The following is a 21,576-nucleotide window of genomic DNA, read 5'->3' as shown; positions in this document are numbered from 1 at the left end:
AGCTATACTGGTAGGTGATCAAACCCAGATCCTAATCTTTTCTCATATCCAGTGAAACTGAGTCTCAGTAATCTGATTAAAGTAAAATACTCCAGACCCTTGTTTTAAATAAAGCTTACCTTAGAAATTAAACTATTCCTCTAAGTGAATTTTTAAAATACAGGACAAAACTGTATCTTTTTACATGCACATACCTGTATATACATGCATAGGAAGACATTTGGAAGGGCACATCTGGAAGTCGTTATTTCTGAGAAGAAGAGTAGATTGGTATATGTCAGTTGTTTTATTTTAAAGAGTAATATTTTTCTTTAAAACAAATAGGAAATTGGATCTTGTTACTCATACCTGTTTTCTTCAAGTTTATCACTAAATTCCACGGTGCTTCTAAACATTCATCCGGGAAAAGGGGCCTACCACTGACATTTCCTATTTTAACCAAATTGCCTGACCAATCTGATCTGTAAAAAAACGTGTGTGTGGGTCTAAGTGACCAAAAGAAGTCCACGGATCAGGTCCTTCACCTCAGTCACATTATCACAAGTTTACGCTCCTTTGTGAGAAACAATATGGTGTTGTAGTGAAAGCAAAAGGGTCTGAGCTCTAGTTTGGGCTCTGCTAAGAATACGCTGGGGGACCATGGGCAAACACTTTCTTTGTAAAATGATGAATTAGACTGGGACGGATTTCTCTGATTACTAGAAGACTTACAAAGATGCATTCTACGGAGAAAAATCTATTATTCAGTTCTGAGGTGTTGCGAATCTAAAGGCAAGAAGATAGATTCCTTTCAATTCATACTAGGACAAACTGAATCTCAGGCGCTCACTCGCCGGGGTTTAGACGGATGTGCAAAAAGCAAAAGTCCTATCACTGAAGAAGCGTTTCGTTTCTCTTGGCCGTAGCCATTCCCCAAAGTGCCAAGGTCTAACTTCCCTCAACATTAAGATGAAGACATACCTGCGGCGAACGTGGAGATGACACTACTACAGTTCCCAGCATGCCTCTCTTCCCACCGCCGCCCTCCCCCGCCCCCACTCCTGGACTCCGGCCGGCCTGGATTTGCAGTCCCAGCCCATGGCTGGCGGCGGGCGGAAGCACTCTAGAAATATGCTTTTCCCACTAATAGGCGGTGAGACCGCAGTTTCCAACTCAAGTCCTACTCCAGTTGAGTAGGGTTTGCCCGGCTGTGTCGAATTCCCTACTACGAGCGCTCCTCAGCCCTACGGGCTGCCCGGGCGGGACCACGCCCCGGAAGTGGAGTGAAGTCTCCCAGCCGATTGCCGAAACGCTTCCCAGCCACTCCTAGCCGGGCTAGGGCCGGCGGGGCGGGCTTGGGGGCGGGGCGGGCGGGGGCGGCTCGGCGCGGCGTAGCGCCCGGGACGGAGCCGCTGCGCGGAGCCGCGCGTTTGGGTGGCGGCGGGGGCGCGCCCGTGGGGAGAGGCGGCTGCGGCTGCTAGCCGGGAGGGAGGGAGGGAGGGAAGGAGGAACCGGGAAGGGGTTGGCGGGGGCAGGGCGGTCGGAGAGCCGTGTTCCTAAGGCGGTGGCGGCGTCTCCGGCAGAGCAGGAGGAGGGCGGGGAAGGAGGATGGAGCAAGCTGGGGGTTGGGGTTGGCGCTAGCCGCAGTGGCTCGCCCCGTACTGTGGGAGAGCGGCGGGTGCTCCTGGAAGTTGTAGGATCGGGAGCCGGGTTGGTACCGCCGCTGCCACCGCCTTGGGCGGTGGGGAGGAGCAGGGAGCGGCGGGGGTCGGGAAAGAGGGGTCGGGTAGGGGGAGCGAGCTGGGGGAGACTGAGCGGGCTCTGCGCCGGGCGGGAGGGCGGCGGGGGGGCCAGCGACCGCAGCCGGGGGGACGCGGGAGGATGGAGCAAGTGGAGATCCTGAGGAAATTCATACAGAGGGTCCAGGCCATGAAGAGTCCGGACCACAATGGGGAGGACAACTTCGCCCGGGACTTCATGGTGAGTCCCTCCCCTCGCTGTCGACTCCTCTCGCCGGCACCGGAGCCCACTGCAGCCTCGCCCGGCCGGCCCGGGCCGCCAGCGCTTTGTGTGCGGCTGTAAGGAGAGGGGCGGAGGGGGCGCGCGCCAGCCCCAAGGGCCGGGTGGACTCGGAGGCCGGCGGGAGGTGAGGTCGCCTCCGCCCCTCGGCCGCCTTTTCTCCTCCCGCGATCGCGGCCCCCTCCGTCGGCGTCCGGGACGCGAAGGGAGAGGCCGCCCGGCCGAGCCCGCACTCAGCACCGCCGCCAGAGACCACCTATTGTTTCTCGGGCCAGGAGCCGGAGGCGAATGAGGTACAGGCCGGGGGGCTCGTCTCTCCTCACCTCCCCATCCAACTGCCCCTCCAGGGAGGGTCGAGGCAGGGAGGAGAGCGTGTCGCGGCTGAGGGAGGAACGGGACTCTTAAGGTGGCAATTAACTCGTGGGGTCCCTTTGCTCAAGCTTGTCTCAGGGGTGGGCAAGGTAGGACTGTTTGCCGTTCCTGGGTTCGCAGTTATCTCCGGTGCATGGGAACGGGTCTGTCCGTAAGCAATCTCGTGGTTTGCTCCATTTCCATTTACCCCTCTTCCATCTCTGGTCTCTTGAGACCCAGGTTTGAGATGGTTTTGGGGTCAACGTGACTTGAGGTTGCGGGGGTAAGCGCGTGTGTGTGTAGAGGTGGGGAGGTGCGTGGTTATCCTGAAGGAAGCCTACTTCAGACTCCCTAGGGGACACTGCCGAAGGCAGAGGGGATGTGACTATCACTTCCTATCCGGGGTGGGGGTGGGGAACTTGGGAACAATAGTCGTGTTGAGGCGGAGGCGACCGTATGGGCCGAAGCCCTGAAGTGGGAGATAACCTTCGAAGTCTCCCCCCCCAACCTCACCATCCGACACCCCCTCCTCCCCTTTCGCCCTCTGCTTGTACAGGGCGGGCTGGAGAGGAGGTTAAAAGTCCTGGTCGTGGAATTGCTCTTGGTCCATCACTACGAGGGGGTCAGATCCGAAGGCGTGGGACGAGAAGTCGACTTCCTCCATTGCCCCTCCTCCCCCCTGTATTTTTCTGCTGGACAATGTTCCCTTTAGGGTTGTTTCTCGGCTTAGGAGGCGGTGGTTGCGGCGGCTGCTCCTACGGATATTGCGCAAGACTGGGGCGTTGGAAACCCTGGAGGTCTGGGGAATGGAAAAGGAAGTGGGACTTTGGGAAGTGGCTGCTCCTTAGTCTTGGCGGGGTTTGGGAATGGGAAATAGGCTAGGGAAAATTTTGCTCCCGGGCCAGATACACCTCCAGGAATAGTCACTTAACTCTGAAATTCGCGATTGTTCAAGGGATACACAGTTAATGTGTATAAAAGTGAGTGAGCAGCAGACATTGGCTAGTTTTTGTTTCAAAGTACAGTTTAATTGTTTACAAGGTGCAGGTGAAATGGCTTTTAGTGCTGAAATAATTTTTCACATTTTAAAGAGACTTCGGTCTAGTAAAGCTTTAGCGTTAAAATTCTTAACCCTTCACCTTACACAATATTATAACAGTGTTGTTGGAGCTTTGTGATTCCCATCTCCCTAGACCAATAATAGAGGAGGCTAGGAGTTAGGTTTTCTTAGTATCTTTTGAAGGTGCAGAAAATGTTGATTAAGTAATTTATGCCTTATTTTAAAGATTTTCTCTTGATATTTAGCCGATGTATTTGAAAAATTACTTTTTGATCTGAAAAGGTTAAAGGAAAGAAGACATGTTCCCTTTTTGCTATTGAGAATTTTAAATGTGTTGGTATCTTTGGAATAGTATCACAAAAATTGGTCAGAGTCCCCTTTTTATTACTCTTCGGCCAAAAGAGAAGAAAATATTTATTTAGAATATATTAAATGTTTAAAACTAGTCTTACACAGTCTTATTTTGGTTGTGGAAGAAGAGGTGGTGTGGTCCCTGGCCACTTATTCTTTGCATGCTAATCATCTTGTTATCCATGGGCATATCCTGTCAGGAAAGAGCATTGTTTGGTGATGCAGGCCATCAGGACAAGTGCCCAGTCTCTGAACTCCTGTACAGGGGAAGTAGCCTTAGGGTTCATGCTTTGGGGATGAGTCAGGGATTCCTATTGGAGATTTCATTTCTCCAGGACTAAATGAGTTTCCTTTTTCTTCCATAGTACCTAGGGATAGTTAGGGGATTCTACACTTGAGATTTGATTACTAGGGCTGTTCTTTTGTAGTGCTTGCTTTTTTTATTCCGTGACTTGATAAGCAATCTTTTCCGCTTGACTAGAAGGCTGGAGGGAAACTTTGTCCCCTCTGCCATAGAAAGAGAATAGGAGATCAGCTGATAGATTCTGACTCTTCTGTTGTTCTTAAATTCTGATGTGGATTAAAATGCATTTAAAAATTTTTAGCATTTTGGAACTGAGTCTTAGGGGTAATCCAGCTACTGTATTATAACCTTATTCAGATATGAAGTGATAATGTTCATTGTTTCACATTTGGAAATTATACAATAATAATTAAGCATGCCTTACCTGTAGGAAAGTGGAATGGGCATTCAAACTGTGGTCTTTCCATTATTCCGTTCAGCCTTCCTATAGTCCCATCTCCCAAAGGCTATCTGTGTTAATGTTTTTAATGCTTCTCTGTGACCACACTACATATATCAATACCATTTAATATTCTTGGAAATTTTTTTTCCAGCTTAATATTTAAGTGTTTTTCATTTGTAAAAATGATTTTAGGTGGCTATATAATATTTCACCTAGCCACTGTCTTTTAACTTAACTATTTTCTTATGGTTGAATGTTTAGGCCATTTATTTTCTGCTATTATACGTCATAATTCTGTAGTGAACACTTATGCATAAAGCTCCTTTATTTTGGATTATTGCATAAGGTATCTTCCAGTAGTGGAAGTACTAGATGAAGGGATATACACATTTAATATGTGTTTATGAATAACTTTTTGAAGAAGTTCTGTCAGTTGATACAACTGTCAGTACTGTATGAGTGTTCATATAATAATTATCTTGGATCTTTGATAATTTGATAGTTGAAAAATGGTATCTTGTTTTAATTTGAATATCTTGATACTAGTAAGGGTAGAAATTTTTCCTCTTGTTGTTAACTATTCTGTGAATGTCTGTTCTTGGCCTTTGCCTGTTGTGCACCCCATTCTGTGAAAGAGAAGAAAACTAAGGTATTGAGGTGGTGTAAACTACGGCACCAAAATGATTACTTTACAAGTTGATGGTTAAATAGCTAATCTGTGGCAGATCCAGAACGTGATCTCAATTATCTCGATTTTTAGTCTTCTTTGTGAAATGGGAGACAGTGATCATGACAAGTAAATGTGTATGGTAGGGTGGTGCACATTTATGTTTGACAGATGTTTTACTCCTATCTCTGCCATTGGCTAGTTTTCTGACCTTGGGCAGACCCCTTGAAAGAAAATGAGTTGACTGAGTTTTCTCACCTTTAAAAGAAGAAAAATACTACGTACTTCACAAGACTGAAATATGAGACTGATATTTAGGGTCTTCATCTAACAAATTATTGTGCTGTCTCTATATTCTCAAATGGCTAATTTATGTAGGCAGTTACATGTAACTAGAGATAGAAGGAAAAAGAGATGTCTGGGCTTTCCATTCTCAGTAATTTTCTTTTACTTTTTAAAGCTTTATCATGTATAATTAAAGTACTGAAACAAGAAGTAAATTTATTCTGATTAGGCTAAAGTTTATACACTAGACACTTGCATATAAAAAATCATAAAAGACAACAGTGAAGCTACAAATATGGCAGTTTCAGTTTAAAAACTAGTTCTCTTTCTACTTATGAAGATGAAAACAAAAATTTAATGAGTGGACTTAGTAGAGTATTTAAAAAACAGGATGCAGTGGAGGTGTGAATTATAGTACTTTTTTGTGAAACACTGGAAGGAGAAGATTTATGGACATTTTTTTCTAAGGCTAAACTGAGGTATAATAGCAAGCATTCCTATGTCAAAATGCTATTTAAAATAACTGATTTTTTAAAAAAAGATTTATTTATTTTTTAAATTTGTTTTTGGCTGCGTCGGGTCTTAGTTGGGATCTTCGTTGCGGCGCGTGGGCTTCTCTCTAGTTGTGGCGTGCTGGTTCCAGAGCACGTGGGCTCTGTAGTTTGCAGCACCCGGGCTCTCTAGCTGAGGTGCGCGAGCTCAGTAGTTCTGGTGGGCGGGCTTAGTTGCCCCATGGCATGTGGGATCTTAGTTGCCCCATGGCATGTGGGATCTTAGTTGCATGACCAGGGATTGAACCCGCGTCCCCTGCATTGCAAGGTGGATTCTTTACCACTGGACCACCAGGGAGGTCCCAATTACTGATATTTTAAATTAATCTGAATTTATCAATCACAGGTAACTGCAGAACTACCTTAGTAGTTATGCATTTCAGGGAATTTATTATATAAAACCATCTGCTCTACTAATAGTAATCCTGAAGGAACTGCTCAAAACAACCAATTTGCTTGCTTTGTTATGATTAAATAATTGTTGTATTGTTTTTAATCTTACTACAGTAGTGTTTGTGATTTTATAAATTATTTTAAGTAGAAAGGAAATTAACATTTTTCATCCCTACTATATGTTAAACACTGTGCCAGATATCTTACACTGTCTTATTTAACATATCGGCAATTTATGAGGTAGATATAACCTATATTTTACAGATAAGGGAACACACTCTGAGAAGTTAAGTATCTTGCTTGACTTCAAAACCTGTTCTCTTTATCCCATTTCTCCAGAATGCATCTGAGGTCCCTTAGGACCTGGCTGGGACTAGGCAGGTGGTGGAGGATGCATCGCCATGCAAAAGATGGAGGTTTCACAGTTGAGCATATTTAGAGAGTGGTAGATAATCTGCTGTAAATAATGTAGCAGTTCTCACACCTTTTGATCTTAAGAGTCTTTTACACTCTCAAAAATTACTGAGGACTCCAAAGAGCTTTTGTTTATTTACTGTATTAGAAATTAGAAGATATTTTAAAAAATAATTTACTTTAAAATAATGATAATAAAACCGTTCCATATTAACCTGTATACTATATTTTATGACAAGTAATTATTTTTCAAAAAGTTATTAGTGGGAAGAAGCATTATTTTTATATTTTTGCAAATTTTTTAAATGTCTGGCTTAATAGAAGAGAGCTGGATTCTTTTTTTTTTTTTTTTTTGCGGTACGCGGGCCTCTCACTGTTGTGGCCTCTCCCGTTGCGGAGCACAGGCTCCAGATGCACAGGCTCAGCGGCCATGGCTCACGGGCCCAGCCGCTCCGCGGCATGTGGGATCTTCCCGGACCGGGGCACGAACCCGTGTCCTCTGCATCGACAGGCGGACTCTCAACCACTGTGCCACCAGGGAAGCCCAAGAGCTGGATTCTTATAGCTGTTGCATTCATACTGTTGCATTGTCACATTTCACAGTATCACGTGTGATGTACCCTCTAGAAAACTCCGCTGTACACTCCTAAAGGGAATGAAAGTGATTTAAAAAAAAAATCTTGTACTAAAGTCTGTGCATTTGCGTATTTACAGGTGAGGAAGCATAACTTAGTATTGTTAGGAAAAGACTTTTGACCTCGTGGACTCTTTGAAATGGTCTGGGGGTGGACCATCACCTGATTTTGAGAAACAGTGAAATAGTGCATGATAAAGGCTAACATGATGCTGAGACACCTAGGTAGGGATCAGGTTTTGAAGGTTCTTGAATCTATGCTGGATACTATAGATCAGTAATAGTAATTTTGAACAGTAACACACTACAGGTCTTAGAGTTACAGGAAAAGTAGGCAGGTGTTAAGAAAATAGACATTCTGTTTGAACACTCCAGCAGTGTTTCCCCACCTCCAGTGGTCCCCTAACCACCCCAGTGCTTTACTTTGAGCCTTCACTTATATCATTCAGGTTGGTTCTGGTAAAATGCTGAGAATCAGTACTATAGGTCTCTGCAGATCGCTGCATATTTTTAAAAAAGTAAGCAGTCATTTGACAGATTTGTGCTGCAGAAAGTTGGATTCTGATGTTAGTATGAAGCATGGATTACCGGATTGAAGGAGAGCATTTTTTTTTTTTTTTTTTTTTTTTTTTTTTGCGGTACGCGGGCCTCTCACTGTTGTGGCCACTCCCGTTGCAGAGCACAGGCTCCGGACGCGCAGGCTCAGCGGCCATGGCTCACGGGCCCAGCCGCTCCGCGGCATGTGGGATCTTCCCAGACCGGGGCACGAACCCGTATCCCCTGCATCGGCAGGCGGACTCTCAACCACTGCGCCACCAGGGAAGCCCAGGAGAGCATTTTTGAAGCTGTTGAAATATAGGGAATGAGGTACGAGGGCCTGAGCTAAACTAAGACAGTGGAACAGAGAGTATACAAAGGATCTGATAAGGATAAAGGAAGAAGTCTCAATGAGTCACTAGACGTGAGTAGTGAAGGAGATAGAAATGTTGTAGTATGGCTCCAAGGTTTCTAGCTTGGTATCCCGTCACTCAAGTTGGAAGGTACTGTTTGGTAGGGTAAGGAGGAAGAGAGGAGAAACAAGCAGAGGAGACCAAGCAGAAGATGGAGGAAATTTCAAAGTCGAAGAGAATGAGTTTAGCTTTGGACACGTTAAAAGGAGGTGCCTATGAGACATCTTGTGGAAATGTAGAGCTCGAGAGAGCTGACAGGACGGAATTAAAGCATGTAAGAGGTATTTGAAAGCATGAAAGTGAAACGAGCTGATTCAGACAAGCCTATAGAGTGACCAGCTTTAGGTTGAAGAGCATCAGCATTTAAAGAGCAGCTTCTAAACGGAAGTGCTAGTGACTGCTCCCGGGAAGGTGTGGTCAAAGGGGAAGGAAGGGAACCCAGAGGATGTCAGCAAAGCCTGGGAGAGTTTCAGGAAAGGAGTAGTCACCGACGTCTGATACAGTAATTCTGGGAGGACCTGTACGGTGAGCTTGAGAAAGCACCCATTCTGTTTGCCAAGTAGGAGTGGTTAGGCGACTAGAAAAAGCAGTTTGGGGTTGGGGGTATGGGAAAAAGCCAGACTATAGTTGGTTGAAGACGAAATAGGCGAAGTGGTATAAATTTCTTTCATTTACTTTTAACATTCTGAAAGGAGATGGCAGAAGCCAGAGGAAGACACAGATCCCCTCCCACCCTCTGCTTTTTTAAAAAAAGATGAGATAGGGACATTTTTCCTATATGCACTCCTTCTCTATATCTTTTTTGTGAAATGATTGCTGTTTAAGTATAATTTTAAAAGCAGATAACAAGAACTTGTCTTTTGGTTAAATAAGACCTCTGAAGTTTTGATTTAAGGCTAGGATTTGATTTGTTAAAAAATAGGACGGGAGGAAGGACTGAAAGCCTGGCAAGATCTTAATGCTGCACAGACTAGATAAGTATAAAAAACTTCATTGTTGTTAAACTGTTCAATATTGTGGCTTGTAGGTGTTTTAAAAATTAATAACAGCTTTATGGAGGTATAATTCACTTAGTGTAAAAGTCACTCATTTAAGTTGTGCAATTTAATAGGTTTAGTATATTCACAAAATTGTGCAACCATCACCACAATCAGTTTTTATCACCCCCAAAAGAAACCTCATACCCATTAGCAGTCATTCCTCCCTTCCTCCCCCCTCCCCGCAGACCTTGGCAACCACTAATCTACCTTCTGTATCCATAGATTTGCCTCGTCTAGACATTTCATATAAATGGAATCAGTATTCTGTGACTGACTCCTTTGACTTAATGTTTTCAAGGTTCCTCAGTGTTGTTGCGTGGTCAGAAATACTTCATTCCTTTTTATGACTGAATAATTTTCTGTTGTGTGGATATACCATATTTTGTTTATCCATTCATTTATTGATAGACAATTTGAGTAGTTTCCACATTTTGGAATATTTTGTATGTAATAATACATAAGATGTAATATATTTTGTATTATTTTATGAGTAATGCTACTATGAACCTTCTACGCAAGTTTTTGTTTTGCACAATGTTTTTAATTGTCTTGGGTATGTACCTACAAGTATGTTTAACATTTTGAGGAACTGCCAGAGTGTTATCCAAAGCTGCTCCATGTTTTACGTTTCAACCAGGAGAATGCACATTTTCCATTTCCACCAATTTCTTTACATCCTCACCAATACTTGTCACTGTCTGTCTTTTTTATTATAACCACCTTAGAGGGTGTGAAGTGCTATCTTGTGGTTGGCTTGTAGGTTTTTAAAATATCTCAGTAAGCTTATATGAATGGTGTGGTATGTCTAACATGTCTTTAAAGCTAGAGTGAAAGGAAATATTTTCCAGTCGTAGGATCTGAGCTAATCTTAGTCCTTTCCCAGTGCCACTGGTTTAGTTAAGATTTTCTTACCTTTGATGAGTGTCCAGCCAAACGTATTTATATTTTAACTAACTTCAAAAGTGGAAGTGAACTTTTAAGTAACTTTCCAGACATGGCTCACTGAGATAGCACAATAAAAATTTACCTCAAGTGTTAATTCTCAGGGATGTTTTCCTGTATTTAATTTCAAAATATTGTTAGCTTTTTTTCCTTCAGTATTTGATATCTAATTTGGAAAAGATTTTTGAAAGATTGAAACTGACAGTAAGACATTAACATTTAGATAGATTAAAATTTTTTGTTCGTATGGTAAACATTTCTGGGTTTCTATAGTACTCAGTTCATTAGATTCATAAACATTTACATTTCTGATTTCCCCAGACTGAAAGCCTCCAAGGCTACAAACTGGGACTTAGTTAACTATCTCTGTATCCCCATTGCTTAATATAGTGCCTGGCATTTCATAAGCATTAATGGCCATTGCGTTAGCAGAAATTATAGCGAGCTTAATGCTGTAAGACAGAGCTTGACTCTTCAGGTGGTCCAAGGGGCTTGTCTCTTAAACCAGCATGAGAATTGCTTTTTATTCCTCTTACCTACAGGTGTGCTGGCACAAATGTTGTTTTATTTTTAGCATCCACTGAAAAAAAGAAAATAAAAGATAAAGTGTTAGACTGAATTTAGTAAAACTTTTAAATAAATACATTTTTATTAATTGTAATATCTTCTACATAAATGTGAAAAATAGTACGGTGCGTATTTTTCTCTGGACACTGGTTGATATGCATAAGGATTGAGGGAACCACTTGAAGTAACTACTTGTATATCTTCCACCCCATGATTACTTTTAATAAAATGTCCACGTTTAACTTTCGGTTTTAGATTTCATTAAGGAAATCCAGATATCATGTCACTGACATCTCTTCACCAATAGTGGTATCCTGTAAGTCGTGGGTGTTTTGGGAGTGATTACAGCAATAGCTGTTGTTCTCTCCTTGCCTCTGGTTTCTTGCCTCATCTAATTCATTCCATATATCATGCTCACTTTCCTAAAATATCACTTTCAAGTGTTGGCATCTGTGGGATAATGGAGGGCATACGGGTTATAAAATCAGAAGGTGTGGGTTTGAGTCCCTGTGTTGCTGCCTAGTTTGGTTTTCTTTTATACATTTATGTAGAACTTTATTGGAAACATGGTTTTATTTTTATCATCAAAAAATATAAGTTCAAAAAACCCTCAAGGCTCCCTTTGATGACCATTAAAATTATTGGAATTTTAAATGCCTAAGGCAACTCAAAGCATCAGACCCAAGCTCTGCTTTTTTTCAAACTATAATTATATGTCTGTCTGTCTTACGAATTTCCCTTTCTCCTATCCCCCTGCTGCCTATTTTGTAGCTTTTGCCCTGGTTTAGAATCACAGGCCAATAGATAAAGTCTACACTTCTTAACCTGGCCTTCCAGAGCCTTCTTAATATAGTCTCTCGTACCTTTACAGTATTAAACTCCTGTACTCTGCAGTGTGTGTCCTTTCGTTCCTCTGGGATGAGCTATTTCTCATCCTTGAGCATACCCACTGAATGAATGAAATCTTGCTTATCTATGTTTGTCCTGTTGAGCATATTTTTCCCCTTTCTTAGAAAACTTTCCTTCTATTTTATGGGCGAATACCTTGAAGATCAAAACACTAAAAATTTAGAATGACTTTACCACATTCACCCAGAACTCAGAAGTAAGAATTGTAATTAACTCTCACTTTCTGAGATAAATATATTAGCCCAGTTTATCTTAAAGCACTTGTTCTCCATTGCAAATATGATTTTTAATACCATTGAAAAAAAGCCTTCATTAGATGTGAGTTGAAGACTTACTTGCTAAGGCAGGTCCAGTGACATGCAGTTCTTCTAAACCACTAGTCTCTTCCAAACAGGAATTGAACCCCTCTCCCAGCATTTCATATTTCCTGTAGTAGTTACATTTTTTAGATTCATGCGTTCAAACCTTGACTGTTATCTCCTTCCGTCTGAAATAGCACAGATATCTTGTTTCCATTTGTATACTATTATAGTGTCTGTGAACTGGCTTATAGCAGATAGAAGTAGTTGCTCCCCAAAAGTTTTTCCTAGAGAATGTGGAATGTGGATCATGTTAATCTCAGAGGCTTTGGGGTGTATGCTAATATCTGCATTTCCTATAGTAACGGTTTTTAGATGTAACCTGCATTTGAAAAGCTATTCAACAACAGTGGAGTAGCTACCCTGGTAGGCTCTGAAGGAATGCAAAAATGGCAGCCCTGCCATCCTTCCATGGTTCCTACCATCCACCATTCAAAAGATGCTCACTGAGTGCCCCCTATGCCCTAGGTACTGTGTTTAGAACTGATATTTGAAAATATGACCGTTGTTGCCCTTACAAAGTTTACTGGCTGTGAATAGACTTGTGAGAAGCAGCAAGAAGTTTTCCTGGGGGCAGTGGACGGGCTTCAGGGGGTTTGCGAACCCTTTCAAATTATACGTAGTGTTTTGTGTGTAAGCTCATTGGGAGAGGGGTGGAGAAGGTTCATAGCTGTTAGATTCTCAAGGGGTTTGGGTTCCAAAAATCTTAGAAACTCTAGACTAGGAGAAAGATAATCAGCTTTGGAGTCATCAGGTAATTAATTTCTGTCCTGGCCCTGTTATGATTATAAGCAGGTTATCTAGGGAAATTGGGGATATAATACCTACCTAGAAGGACCAAGATAATATGTATGTAAAGCTTCTAATGTAGTACATAGAAGGTGGTCAATAGTAGTTAAAGACTTGGTATTACTCTAAGGGAAATGTATTCAAGATTTAAACCACAGAGGCAGGAGAGTCTAAATCTGCCTGAATAGAACATGGACAATTTCAGCATGGAGGCCACATTTGACTTGACTCTTTTTTTTTTTTTGCGGTACGTGGGCCTCACACTGTTGCGACCTCTCCCGTTGCAGACCACAGGCTCCGGACGCTCCACGGGTGGGATCCTCCCGGACCAGGGCACGAACCCACGTCCCCTGCATCGGCAGGCGGACTTTCAACCACTGCGCCACCAGGGAAGCCTTGACTTGACTCTTGAAGGAAGAGTTTGTCGGGTGGATTAGGATAAAAGGCATTTCAGAGATAGAAAGCAAACAGCACTTGCAAAGGCACAGAGATAAGAACTGTGGGTTTTAGATGAGAGGAACAGGGTGGCAGTGTAAAAAATAAGCAAAGCCCATATACCCAAATAAATAAGAGGGGATTCCCAAAGGGAGAGCAGCTTAAATGCTGAGCATGAGATGAATATAATATTGGCCTCAGCATTCCTGAATGTTTTGGTGAGGAGTGTTTTGATGTCTCATTATTGTGGCATAGTTGTTCACTCGTATAATGTATGGTTTGGTTGGTATGAAGGATCTTTTTATTTATTTATTAAAAAAATTTTTTTTGGCTGCATGGGGTCTTCGTTGCTGCATGAAGACTTTCTGGCTTTCTCTAGTTGCAGCTAGCAGGGGCTACCCTTCCGGGGGCTATTCTTTGTTGTGGTGCGCGGGCTTCTCATTGTGGTGGCTTCTCTTGTTGCGGAGCACGGGCTTAGGCGCGTGGGCTCAGTAGTTGTGGCTCGCGGGCTCTAGAGCACAGGCTCAGTAGTTGTGGCGCACGGGCTTAGTTGCTCCGCGGCATGTGGGATCTTCCCCGGACCAGGACTCGAACCCGTGTCCCTGCATTGGCAGGCAGATTCTTAACCACTGCGCCACCAGGGAAGTCCCTGAAGGATCTTTTAAAAATGGAGTTCCAGAAGCCCAGTGTTCTTAAATTTGGTAATTTTACCTTATCCCAGATATATAAAGTAATACACTCTCTGTTTATATAGTTCTTAAGTGGCCAGATCAGTGTTTTTCATTGGCTTCTGTTAAAAGTGCCCTGTAAAAAAATTACATTAAAAAGAGTCTTTAGAACCTCAGCAAGTTATTTATAATGGTAAGCATCTGTTTAGTTTGGATTCCTCAGCATATTTGAGTTTTCTAGGAGATGACTCTGAGGGATTTTGAGACTACACATTTGGGGCCAGAACCAAAGTGAGAAATGAAAGGAGTTCTAGCTCCCGTGCTATGAAAATGTGGAGAGTGGCTTTTCTGGACACCTTCTCCCCTCACTGTGTACACTGGATTTACTCATAGGTCATAGACCCTTTGATGTTAAAGGGAACAAGAAAGCTGTTTAAGGAGCTTGTTACAGGTTTTATGGTTAGAAGTTGGCAGAGCTGAGTTTGTCCCAAATAAGCAAGATGTACAATAGTAAGATGCTTTTTCTATGACATGATGTTGCTTAGACCAACAGTTGCATTCTTATTCTTTAGGGAAAAAGTCAATAAAGGAAAAAAAGGGGGGGCATAAATATCTTGAAAATTATAGAAAACTTGTTTGTTGGTATAGATTTTTGGTTGTAGCCTATTTGCAAACCAGCTTAAGTGGAAAAAAAAATATTGCAGTAGAATACTGCCCTTGAGCTGCTTTAAGGACAGGAACCAAGAAATGGAGAGCCATCCGTAACCTGGGTGACTCTTCATTTCAGCCCCTCTGTCTTTCTGTGGTTCTCCATATTTATCAGTTTCTGTGTCTATCTAGGGCTGCTTGGTTACTTGTCTTTGCTTCTCTGTGCACCTGCTTTACTCTTAGCTGTCTGCATTTGACTTTCACTGTTTGGCGTTGCACCTGCTATTGAATAAAGGCAACCCTTACGATGATCTAACCTATCTCATTCACTTTTTCTCAGTTTAGGGGAAGAACTCATTATGACTAGAATTGCTCTATCTCACTTTCACCTTCCTGAAATTCACATCACATCAATCAACTTGCCACCAGTGAAATGGGTGTTGTGTAGTATAAATGTGTGGAGTTGACCAAGGTGGGGAACTTGCTCAGATGTGATTGGTAGGTACTTTTCTTAAAGAGAAAAGGGATAGTTCCCTAACTAGGCAGGTAGCCCAAAGTGTATTTGTTTTGAAGCAAAACAACCAAAAAATTTTAACTATTTTAAGGTTTCAGCCCCAAATAAACTCCACCCACCTTTCAGAGAAGGGAAAAAGAAGCATAAAGAGTCCTTGTGAGTTGAGAGAACATCCTGTTGGCTCTGGCAGAGCATTATTTCACATACTCAGTACATATGAAACGTCAAACCTTTAAGGTTTCTGTGTAGAAACTATAAAATTACGATAATCTATAAGCTGCATATTTATGGTACTTAAGATTTAAGTTGTAATTTTTCAGTGTTAAAATATGGAACCAGAACATTACCTTCTTGCAAGGAAGTATAATTCTAAAGATCAATTTTATCCAAGTATTATATTGTCATTTTTTAAATTCTCTCTCTGAATATGTATCTGAAATTTATCACTATCTCAAAGACTAATGTATTTTCTTCACAATAGATTTGCATTAATAAAATAAATCTAATTGTAGTTCCCGGATCATCTAAAACCCAAGTGCTGTAATACTGTGTTTGCCTGGTTGTCAGTGTGCCTCTGTCTGTGCTGTGTACCTGCTTGCCTGTGCGCGTCTGTCTTCGTAGCTTTTTCCATCCACTCTGTCCATTGGCCTTTCTGTGCCTAAGATTCATTAATGGGTGTTAGAGATAAATCTGGATGCACTGTGTAATTGAGAAATTTCCTGTAATTTATGCCTAGTTGTTTGTAATTCTTTACTTCTAGTGCTGTAAATAGGTTATATGTAAATGCCAAGGAGGAACACAGAGTAGGTGGGTATTAATAATAGGATTTTGCAACTATTTGAAGAAATTGAACATGTTCAGATATCTCTAAACCTATTCACTGGCATTATTAGATGTTGTACAAAATAACAAAGTTTTTTTCATTACTTTATAATTTAGATAGTAGAAGATTAATTATTAAAGTAAGAAGCACAGTTTTAATGTTCAGTATACCAGATGCTTTGATCTTTTCATTTTATGGAAAAGTAAAGAGGATGGATATTTTAATAGTTCAAAAGCTAGAAATCTTTTTGTGTGAAAGACAGCATTCAACGAAAGTATTATTAATGGTAAAATGAAGGCTTAAACTAAGCTTCCTTGAATGAGTAATTAGGTGGGCAGTGGCTAGCTCTGCGTCCTTGGCCTCCTCTTCATTCCTTTAACCCCCACTGTAAGCTGATTTCAAGCACTACCATTCTGCTGAAATTGCATTTACTGTGGTTGCCTTAGATCTCCTGGACATATCCAGTAGATACTTTATAGTAGTAGTGCGTAGCTTTCTTGTTGCCTCTTTAGCATTCAGCACTGTTGACTTTTTTTTTTAAAGTCCTTCCTGCCCTTGATGTTGAAGCATCATTTATACCTAGTTTTTCACCTACCTCTTTAGTCTCTCTCCTCTATTATTGGCTCAGATGCAGCATACTTTCTATTTTTCATGCTCTTAGGTCTTAAGAGAAGTATAATTGAATATTGGATAATTAAAAATAAGAGAGAATCTTGAAAATCTTGTAAAATAGACTACAGTGACATGAATTATTCTAATGCTGCTTAAGAGTTTCAAAGAATAATAAAATATTGATATTTTCTCATGCTCTACATTCTTGTGATGGCTGGTAGATTATTCTTAAGGTATTTTTGGAAAATGCAATTTAATCTAAACCAGAAGTATAAGATGAATATTTAACCAACACATTTAATTTTCTGTTGTTGCTTTATTATATGCCAGTTTTTATATTGTTTACAAGCCATGTTTTGTTTGCAAACCATATATTGTTTATGCCATATCTAATATTTTCAAATATGTTCCAAAATGATCTCACATTCTGTTGGTCAAAGCAAGTTATAATGCCACCTCAACTTCAAGGGGTTGGGAGATAAATTACACCTTTTCAGTCGGAAGAACTGTGAAGTCACGTGTGGTTTTAATATAGGAAGAGTTGAAAATCAGGCTATTAACATGATCAGTCTACCATATGACAGGTGTAGGGGATATTATTATTATGTAGGGTGGTTAAAACATGGAACCAGGCCTTGAAATAGTGAGGGAGTGAGCCATGCAGTTATCTGGGAGAACAGTATTCCAGACAGAAAGAGCATTAAGTGCCCAAGTATTTGAGTTAAGAGTGTATTGAAGGGATATCATGGAAGCCAGTGTGCTTGAGCAGAATGGGTGAGGAAGAGAGTAGTAGATTTGTAATAGTGTTGGGAGTTAACGGCAAATCATCCAGGGCTCTTGTAGGTCATAGTTAGGACTTTGGCTTTTACTCTAAATGACATGAGTTTTACTCTTAGGTATGATGTTAACTTACATTTTAACAGTATCACCTTGGCTGCTGTGTGGAGAATAAAATGCAGAGAGGTAAGGATACAAGCAGAGACTGCTTAGAAAGCTATTTGAGCTGTTCAAGCAGGAGGGCCTGGAGACAGTGACAATGAATATGAAGAAAAGGGATGGATTTGGAAGGCAGTTCTGAGATAGCATTCACAAGATTTGGTGATACTGGAGGGTGAGGAAGAATTTATCCGAGCTAATGTGGACACTAAGTGGTAGTGATGAGATAGGGAATACAGGAGGAAAGATCAATTTGAGGAGTTGTGTACTGAGTTCAATTTTAGAGTATAGAGTTTGAGTTGAATTTAGATCTCAGGCCAGTCATGGTTGGCCCTGTAGCTCTCTAATTTATTGTGTATGGGTGATCGTTGAACTCATGGAAGAAGATGAGATTTCTGAGATAAAGAATATATACTGAGAATAACAGGGAAGAATATGGAACATTCGGGACACTTAAGTGTCTACTTGAGGATGATAAACTCTCAGTGCTAGAGAGTTAGGAACAGAACCTGGAGGGTCATATAGAGGGTAAATGGATTGAGGAGTTACAAAAAGAATTGTGAATTTGGATTTAACCCTGAATTTGGGAATAGAAGTCATGGGTGAGCTTGTCAAAAGCACTGAGAAGAGGGTAGGACAAATTTGCATTAAAATTTTTTTTGAATGGATTTTATGTTATTTTTTTAAGGCAGTGGGAAAATTACCCCTGTCTATGAAATCCTGTCATATATGTGAGTTGTCCTGAAAGGTAAATCTGCTGTAGACATTTTAGGGAAAAGAGAGGTTGGGGAAGGGAGTGAGGATTGCTCAGAGAGCTAATAAATGTACTGTTTTGGTTTATTGTTCTCCCCTCCTCTCTTAACCCTGGATCCCGTCTCCCATTTCTACCCTCTTACTACCAACCCTTGTGTTACTGTTTACCTTGCACTCTGTACATTTTTTTTTAAATTTTAATTTCTTGGCCGCGTTGGGTCTCCGTTGCTGCATGCAGGCTTTCTCTAGTTGTGGCGAGTGGGGGCTACTCTTTGTTGCGGTGCACGGGCTTCTCATTGCGATGGCTTCTCATTGTGGAGCATGGGTACTGGGCGCGCAGGCTTCAGTAGTTGCAGAGTGTGGGCTCAGTAGTTGCGGCGCACAGGCATAGTTGCTCCGCAGCACATGGGATCTTCCTGGACCAGGGATCGAACCTGTGTCCCCTGCATTGGCAGGTGGATTCTTAACTGCTGCGCCACCAGGGAAGTCCCTCTACTTTTTTGGGGGGGGCAACTTTTATTGTGGTAAAAACGTACATAACAAAAGTCAACGTTTTAACCGTTTTTACGTGTACAGTTCATTGGCATTAAGTACATTCACGTTGTTGTGCAATGAGGATTCTTTTTTTTTAATCTGTTTTACATGAGGATTCTTAAAAAGGAGAAGTCATATACTGTTAGGAGAGTCGTGGAATGCTTAATAAGAAAGTGCTTTGAAAATGAGCCTAGAAGGATAGGTGAATTTTGGTGGAAGGACTTTATAAGTAGAGGGAACCCTATGAGCAAACAAATAAAGGTGGGGATAAAGAAGAGACTTCAGGGAACAGCAATTAGCATTATTAACTAAATAAGCACAATCCAAAAGAACATTTATAGAAATAACTCATATAGTAGGGCTGTTGGTGAATTTATAAGTATTAAGACTTCTACTAAATAAACAAGGAATTGGTTAAAAATAGTATGAATTTTTAGAATAATTGCTAAATCAGTTTTTCAGAGGTAAAAGTAGATTTGGTCTTTGTCATTCATGAAATGTTCTAGCCAGCAGAAGATTTATAATTTAAATAATAAATGTTATTTGATTATAGGGGATATGCTTTAAAATATTTTACTCCCAGAGATTGCCAGTGTACCCACACTACACATTAAGTATTATTACAGGAGGTTTTGTATGGCTCAGAGAAGTCAAGCTGACAGTGAAGTACCGAGTCACCCTAATGGCCTCATCCTATTAGAAATTAGCTTGTACCTAGGAATTGTCACTTCACAAAGCGATGCAAGAGAATACTGCTTTGCCTGAGACTTCACTTTGTAGTCTAAAATGGTAGCTGAATTATAAGAGTTTTTCATTTTATTTTAAAATAAGCAAGTTCAAAAAAGATCCACCATATTTGGGTAAACTTTTTTAATGTAATAGTTGTCTAAAGGAGTCAGTTTGCCAGTGTAAAGAGACTGGTGAAACATTTAGGGCCAAAGCCAGTGTGAATTAGAGTGTTTTTTCTCCTGACTTGTATTTAAAGCACAAATATTATAATAATAAAGCTCAAATTTGACCTCATAAAAATGAAAGACATCTATAATACAAAAGGTAATGCAAGATAAGCAGTAGATTGAGATAAAACATTTTAACCACATTAAACAGTTGGAGGATTATTATCTAAAATATATGAGTAGCTTCTATATATAACACTCCAATAGGAAAATTAACAAATGCTAAGAAAATTAACAGAAGAGAAATGCAAATAATTATTTAAACATGGGGGAAAAGTCACCAACCTATTCAGTAATCAGAGAAATACAAATTAATTAATGTTACCTTTTGAGGGGTCTATCAGATTCCACCAAAGTTGGTGAAATTCAAAAATTGATAATCATGGCAATTCAGAAATTGATAATAGCAAATGTTGGCAAGGATAGAGAAAAACTAGTATTCTAGATCTGTTAATAGGAAGGTAAACTGGTAAGGCCTTTTTTGGAAAGCAGTTTGGCCACTTCTAATAGAATTGATCATGTGTATACTCTTTGACCCATCATGTCAACTTCTAGGAATCTTTTCTTTAAAATATTTGCATATGTGTGTAAAATAGTATGTCGAAGTATATTAGTTACAGCAATTTTTTGTGAAACAATGTATAAAATATCTATTAATAAAGAGGCTTAACATGGTTGGTTACTTCAAAGGGGAGGAATATGGAGGAGAGGTGATTACTTTTCATTTATAATTGTGTGCAGAAAAAGTTAACATAACAAGCCTGTGACTGCTGTCCTCAGAAAGGCCTACTTGCAAGATTGGCCCTTGGCTGGGGTCTGGGAACTTAGACTTTTGGGAGGGTTCCCATCATTCCATGATAAGAATGGCTCCCTTTGCCTTTACTGTACAAGTATAGTTTTTGTTAAACACCTACTTTCCTTATGGAAATCTGGGAATTTGGTTCCTGCTAAGACAGAGAGTACCTGTATGACCAGCCACCAATAAAAACTCTGGCTACTGAGTCTCTAACGTCTCCCTGGTAGACAGCATTTCACCAATGCTGTCACAACTCATTGCTGGAGTAATTCAGTGGGTCCTGTGCGACTCCATTAGGGGAGGACTCTTGAAACCGTGTGCCTAGTTTCTTCTGGACTTTGCCTCATGCTCCTTTCCCTTTGCTGCTTTTGCTTTGTATACTTCAGCCATAATAAATCATAGCTGTGAATATGACAGTAGAGATAGTCCTGTGAGTCATCCTCATGTATCACTGAACCTGCGGGTGGTCTTAGGAACCCAAGGCACAACTTGACATTATGGTTTGAATGTTTTAGCATCTGCATGCATTGCTTGTACAAATTTTAAACTGTTAAATTTAATATATTACATATTTAAATTATATGTATGTATGTGTATACATAAGCACACATATATACCTCATCTCTAAGAATATGTTGATGGGTTTTTATATGTGTGTATTAGCACCCATGTATTCTGTACATTTTCCCCCGGTGATAAAAGATTGAAAACTTTCCTTGGTGACATTGTAGGTAATATAATAAAGAAGGAAATCAAAAACAAACTGTCTTCAGGTATGTTATTTAGGACAAGGGGATTATTACTTTAAATAAATTATTTTAAATTACACTTCATTTTTTATCAGTTTCATATGTCAGTATGATGGTAAACCACAAAGATCAAATTTCAAGTAGCA

At 40.8% G+C, this 21,576-nt stretch overlaps 1 protein-coding gene across 4 annotated transcripts in view; it reads left to right on the top strand.

Moving 5' to 3' along the window:
• Positions 1-1,826: 1,826 nt before the first annotated feature.
• Positions 1,827-21,576, top strand: part of PTPN12 (protein tyrosine phosphatase non-receptor type 12) — a 90,644-nt gene continuing 70,894 nt past the window's right edge. For 3 of the 4 annotated variants that reach the window (XM_079711619.1, XM_079711618.1, XM_079711616.1), the window contains exon 1: positions 1,827-1,959. In XM_079711619.1, the coding sequence (XP_079567745.1) occupies positions 1,861-1,959 (99 nt within the window). In that variant the 5' untranslated portion in view covers positions 1,827-1,860. The remainder of the gene's footprint in view (positions 1,960-21,576) is intronic. The other variant, XM_079711617.1, reaches the window with a different exon arrangement.

Source organism: Hyperoodon ampullatus (genome assembly GCF_949752795.1).
Source record: "Hyperoodon ampullatus genome assembly, chromosome: 9".
NCBI lineage: Eukaryota > Metazoa > Chordata > Mammalia > Artiodactyla > Ziphiidae > Hyperoodon > Hyperoodon ampullatus.
This window is presented reverse-complemented; position numbering and strand designations above follow the sequence as displayed.